Source organism: Nannospalax galili, unplaced genomic scaffold, assembly GCF_000622305.1.
Source record: "Nannospalax galili isolate Female #2095 unplaced genomic scaffold, S.galili_v1.0 scaffold66, whole genome shotgun sequence".
Lineage (NCBI taxonomy): Eukaryota > Metazoa > Chordata > Mammalia > Rodentia > Spalacidae > Nannospalax > Nannospalax galili.
The window spans coordinates 5,122,867-5,129,154 of record NW_008356058.1 but is presented as its reverse complement, the minus strand read 5'-3'; the positions used below and the strand labels follow the sequence as shown (position 1 = coordinate 5,129,154).

At 49.2% G+C, this 6,288-nt stretch overlaps 1 protein-coding gene across 1 annotated transcript in view; it reads left to right on the top strand.

Annotated features, from left to right (window-relative positions):
* Positions 1 to 2,244: 2,244 nt before the first annotated feature.
* Positions 2,245 to 6,288, top strand: part of Eepd1 (endonuclease/exonuclease/phosphatase family domain containing 1) — a 111,229-nt gene continuing 107,185 nt past the window's right edge. The window contains exons 1-2 of the mRNA XM_008854194.3: positions 2,245 to 2,610; positions 2,992 to 4,044. Of these exons, the coding sequence (XP_008852416.1) occupies positions 3,167 to 4,044 (878 nt within the window). The 5' untranslated portion in view covers positions 2,245 to 2,610; positions 2,992 to 3,166. The remainder of the gene's footprint in view (positions 2,611 to 2,991; positions 4,045 to 6,288) is intronic.

Genomic DNA, 6,288 nt, shown 5'->3' with positions numbered 1-6,288 from the left:
AAACTTCACTCTTTAGTATCTGAAACTCTTCCATTCTCAGCCTCTTAGAGGCACAGATGGCTCAAGTTTCAGTGGCAAAAAGTCTTTTTCTGTAACCAAACTAGAACAAATTTGGAGTTCAGTCTGGGACTAAAACATTGCAGCAGAAAAAAAAAATATTGCTTTTTCTTTCTTTCATTTAGCAACATAAATAAGTTTGGCCACTGAGAGTAGAAATTCTTTATTGATGTTGCTTTTGTTAATTTATCTTTATTGCTCAGCAATATTCCAGGTTTTTATTGTATTAATCTGTTTTCTGTTACTATAATGAAATACTTGGAGAAGGGTACTTATAAAGAAGAGGTTTGTTTAGCTTACAGTTCTGGAGTTTTAAGAGTGTAGTGTTGGCATGGTTCTTCTCTAGTAAGACCTCATAATAGATGGTATCGCAAGAGCAGGCGAGGGGGAAATCACGAGCCAGGGAGTCAGAGCAAGAGGAGAAACCAGGCTTGTTCTTTTATAACAATTCTCACAGGATGACCAACTCAATCTCCTTTTCAGAAATTACCTTACTCCCTTCTACAGGCCGTGACCCAGTGACCTCTCACCAAGACCAACCTAAAATTTAAAGGTCTACCACCTCCAAATGTCACTACACATGTGTTGGGCTAAGCTCCCAACATATGAACCATTGGGGGACAAACTCAGACCATACCCAAACTAACATCTACTGATGAATTTGAGGTTATTGATCTTTGACTATAACAAGTAAAACTCCTATGAATATTCATTTAGAAGACTTTGTGCCTTGTGCTTTCTTATCTCTTTGATAAATACCAGTAAGAGAAATGGTTGGGTTGGGTCATAGGTATACATTTAACTTTTGAGAAACTGCCAAACTAATTTGCAAAGTGGTTGTTCAAGCTTACATACCCACCAGTGAAGTTTCATTTGTTCCATATCCTCACAAATGTTTGATAATCAGTCATTTCGACGTGTTATCCTGGGCTGTGTGCATAGCTGGTACACTGCTACTTAGCTACCTGTTGCCTTTGTTTCTTTTGTATTTTCTTTCTCTGTTTCTATATTTTTTCTCTGGGCATTCTTGTCAAGTGAGATCAGCTTATTTGAAAATGAAGGGCAGAGAGAGGAAGTTGGCAGCAGAAGCAGAAGATGTCAGACCACCCAATGGCACCTTTGGAGCTAGATGCAGCCTAACTTTTCCCAAGGGAATAGGAACCCGCCTCATTTTTTGGTCTAAGCCTGACTTGGGTTTCTATCACTTGTAAGGATGGGGGTCCTAACATCCCTAGCATTTCCCCAAGCCTGGGCTGCCACTTATTCCCCATCCACAGTTCCTTTTGCCTTCAGCTGGGATTCAGATCAGAAGCCTTGGCCACATTGGCCGCATAAGACCTACTCCTTCAGAGGATGCCAACAGCTCTGGGTCAAAGTATTCAGCGGTATCAGTGCCTTCGCTGCAGTGGCCCAGAGTTTGTTTAACCGAGTATTCCAGCTCCGGGTAACCACTGTAACGCAGCAGGCCCTTTAATCTTTAACTAAATTATCCTTTCACAATATGATCCAAAACCTGTTAAGTTTTGGAAAGAAGCTTTCACTTCCCAATTTCGGTTCCTTACTTTTTGGTGATTATATCTACTACTTTACAGAAGCATACTCTTATTTTCTCAGAGTGATAAGCGTGCAAATGTTTGACCTATGTGAGCACACAGGAGTAGAGTGCATGCACATGATTCCTTGGCATTAGTGGATGGGGTTGGTCTCTAAGCAAAGGTCTAAAGTGTCTACAGAAATGAATTAGATCCCATTCAATCCCCTGTTTGAGAGTTACAGAAGCCTCAGACCTGCGAGACAAACCTGCCTCACAGGGAGCGCTCTGGCCTTAGTCCCTATGTCCTAAAGACAAAATGCTAAAGACAAAATGGCTAGCACTACTACCAGCTCTCAAAGTTCAGTGCCTCAGTTCCAGAACAGCAGAAGGGATTGCAAGCTCAGGGCGAGCCACCCAGGAGGCTGAGACGGCAGCTCCGCCCCCGGGCCCTGAGCTCCGCCCATCTCCCCACCCCCCCACCCTCCACGCGATCCAGCTCTCTGCGCTCCACGGCTCCAGGGCCCCGCCCCTCGTTCCTTGGCTCCGCCCCTGCTCCAGCTTCACCTCCCGCCCGCTGGCGCTCTCGCCCCGCCCCGACGTGCGTGGGGAGTCGGGAGGCGGAGTCGGCGCGCAGGAGGCGTGGCTGTGCCGCCGGAGCCCTAGGGCTGTGCGCCGGGACCTGAGCGGTGACACTCTCCGCGAACGGCGGAGGCGCTGGGTACAGGGCTCTGGACGCGCTCCCGCCGATCCCGCGACCGAGTCGGACGGCGACTTTCTGCTGGATAAACGCCGCGGCGGCGACGCGAGGCCGGGTGCAGCTTCGGTGGCCGAATTTCGCCGCTGCTACTGCAGCCTGCGAGGAGAGCAGCCCTCCAGGACCTGCCTGTCCCGGAGAGGACGTGGAGAGTTCCCGGCAGAAAGAGCGGGCCGAGGAGGCGCGGCGGGGCGTGCGGGCATTGCCCTGCACCCGGCGTCCGAGCCGCAGGTGGACAAGGGTCCGACCCCCAAGAGGCGGAGAGGTGGGACGCGGGGATCAGAGGGCCGGGCGTGGGTGGGAGAGCCCCAACTACGCGTCTGCATCCGCAGGTTTCTCTGAGGTCCCAAGTTACAGTGTCCGCGCGGAGTAGGGACTAAGTCCTGTCGCTGGAGAAGGGTGGGATGACAGTGAGGAGGTCCCAGGTCTGCCAGAGCTGAGAGGCGGCGGGCTAGCGCTCTTCATTTTTGAACCTAGTGCGACACTTAAACTGGACGTGTCCGAAGGAAAACCCACACGGGGCTAAACTCACTGTGTCTCTGCATTTCCACAAGTTCACTTGTCCCCTCCTAGTTATGAACTCCAGCACCAGGGGAGTGCTGAGGGTCGATTGATTAATTCAGTCAATTTCCATGTCAATTTCCAGGTGGCCTACCTAGCAGAAGGTAATTTTGAACATTAGGCATGGAAATTTTGGTGTTTGTCTGCAGCAATTTCTTCGACCCCTAAGTTCTTCAAGCTTCCAGTCTTCTGTGCTTATAAAGGCTGCTAGGCTTCTTTCCCGTGGTGAGGCCTTTCTGGGTCTCTGTATCTGGTTGACCATGGGTAGCACCTTGGGCTGCCATCGCTCCATCCCCAGAGACCCCTCAGACTTATCGCACAGCCGCAAGTTCAGTGCAGCCTGCAATTTCAGCAACATCCTGGTGAATCAGGAGCGGCTCAACATCAACACTGCTACTGAAGAGGAGCTCATGACCCTTCCTGGGGTGACACGTGCCGTGGCCCGCAGCATCGTGGAATACCGAGAATACATCGGTGGCTTCAAGAAGGTAGAGGACCTAGCACTGGTCAGCGGTGTGGGGGCCACCAAACTGGAGCAAGTGAAGTTTGAGATCTGTGTGAGCAGCAAGGGTAGCTCTGCACAGCACTCTCCCAGTTCCCTGAGGCGAGACCTGCTAGCAGAGCAGCAGCCTCACCATTTGGTCACTGCTGTGCCCCTCACTCCTCGAGTCAATATCAACACAGCCACCCTGGCTCAGCTCATGAGTGTGCGAGGCCTCACAGAGAAGATGGCTGTCAGCATCGTGGACTACCGCCGGGAACACGGCCCTTTTCGAAGTGTTGAGGACCTGGTAAGGATGGATGGAATCAATGCAGCCTTCTTGGACAGAATAAGGCACCAGGTGTTCGCAGAGAGGTCCAGGCCTCCATCTACCCACACCAATGGGGGCCTGACCTTCACTGCCAAGCCTCATCCCAGTCCCACCTCACTGAGCCTGCAGAGTGAGGACTTGGACCTGCCCCCAGGGGGACCCACGCAAATTATCTCCATGAGACCCTCCGTGGAGGCCTTTGGAGGTATGAGGGATGGATGTCCTGTGTTTAGGCTGGCCACCTGGAACTTGCAGGGCTGCTCTGTGGAGAAGGCCAACAACCCTGGGGTACGAGAGGTGGTGTGCATGACGCTCCTGGAAAACAGGTGAGGATGGGGCACCTAGTGAAGGCAGCTCTGGCATGGCCTCATTTGTGGATGCAAATGAGTGAACTCTTAGAGCTAGGTAGGGGAAGGAGCATTTAATCAGTGCTAGGGGGAGGGGAGTCCTGACCAATCCTGTCACCTAAAGCTGAGTGCTGTGGGATGGACCCCTCTTGTGGAGTACATGGAGGTTGTGTGGGTGTAGCTACTGCTTTGGAGAAGGTCTTTGGTGTACAACCTTCATAGAGTTTATACCTAGTCAGCCACTCAGCCCGGGGTCTGGGGCAGTTTTACATGTGAGAAAAAAAGTTAATTGAATTTTTTAAAAATGATTATATTACTGGGAGGGAAATTCATGTTTTCCCATCAGATACACCTATTTGTGTGCAAAGAATCATCTGAAAGACCACATGTCTGCAAACACATGCACTGTATTTACCTGGGTGTGGTGAACAAATCACTCATCACTCTTTCCTTGTTGAACCTGAAGTTGCTTTTAAGTATGCAGCTTTCCTGTCCCCCAGTCAGAAAAGGCCAATTTGAGCGTGAATTCTGGCCAGCTTTTCCACCTGAACTAAAGGAGAAGAGACTAATAGGACAGTTAGCAGAGAATGTCTGTAACTTTTGCAACATTGCTTTCTGTATCAACATCTGCCAGCTCCCCAAGGCAAAGCAGACACTCCTGCTATTAGTAAAACAGTATGCAGTGGCAGTGGAATGTCTTAGTTCCTTTTTGGGTCACATATCCTCAGATCATCTTGAAAGATCTGACGTGTAGTGCTGGTAGTTGGTAAACTTGGCAAAGTGGCAGGTTGGTGACAAAGTGAGAAGTGAGCTCTCAGTGGGAAATCAGTGCATTGTTGCAGGTCATCAGGGCAAATTAGCACAGAAAAAACCGGGTCACAATGTTTCCCTGGCACTGTCCCATGGCACATTCTCATCACTAAGAACTGCTCACTGGATCAGGAGACCACTGAATGCTCTTCCTCATTGCTGTGATGTCTGTTTGTCACCCTAGCTCATTCCTTCTGCAAAGTCATCTAGTTCACAGCTCTGGGAGATGTACATCAGGTCTGGCTTGATAATAGTGTTCATTCACAGCTGCCTGAGGTGGAGGGGGGTGGTGGGGAGGGGGAGGGAAGCAGCCAGCAGCACAGCTGCTTAATTCCTGTCAGGGATTTTTCTTACTTTTTAAAATAATATTTTTATTAATTCTTTGAGACTTCTTTGAGGTTATGTATTTAACCTCCCTCCCCCAGCTCCTCCAAGAGTTTTTTTTTTTTTTTTTTAAGGCCCAGTTTGAATCAACACCATCAAACACCAAGAACCCCTGGCTGTCAGTGTTTTAAAACTCACTCCCAGAGGTTCTGGTTCACTCTACAGTTGGGAAACCATTGTGTTCTCTGTTGGGACATCTCTGTCTCCCTGGGTTTCTTCTGAAATCCCCTCTCCCTTGTTCCCGCACTTCTGGGAAAATCAGTGATGTCAGGTAGAGCTTTCTAGGTACTTTGATTGTTCCTATAATATTCTGTGTGGCAGGATTTGAGGGCCTTATCATTTTCTAGGATATGTGGTACGGAGAGTGGAAGATGAGAGGGGAGCTGAAGGTGTGGTGCTTGTCTGTTGCCCCAGCTACTTAGGAGGCTGAGGCAGCTGGTCTGGCTCTGCAGTGAGGATAGGGCCACCGGGGGGGCTTCCTAGCAAGAGGCAGTAACAATTCTTGTCTAGTATGGAGTCCTTGGGCTTCATTCTCTTTTTATTCTTTGGATTTCTTTGAGGATAATGGTTTATTGAAAACATTTAGCTGCTGACCTCAGGTAAGAGGGCAGGAAAAGCATACCCAAACCCAAGAAGGTGTAGAAGGGAGCATTTGCAAGCAATGTGAAGGTGACCTGCACCTCCATCATGTTTCCATACTTGCCACATGTGTGTCCTGTGAGTTGGTGGTTCCTTTTGCCTGTTTGTAATGCAGTCAGTACACTGTTAGCGTTTGGTAAACAATAATAGGCTTAAGGCCTGATCCTTGCAGAGCTGCGGTGGGTGCATTTGCGTATGTGATTGACCTAGGGCACCAATAGCTGTCACAGAGTCCTGAGTGACAGGCCATGCCCATTCTCCAAGAGCTGTGTGTTCATCCTGATTCACAGAAGTCTCTGAACATTCTATGTGCTCCCTTTGTTAATAAGAAGAAATACATTTAGTGTGAGCAATAATGGATGCAGGTAATTTCTAGGTGTTTTATATTTT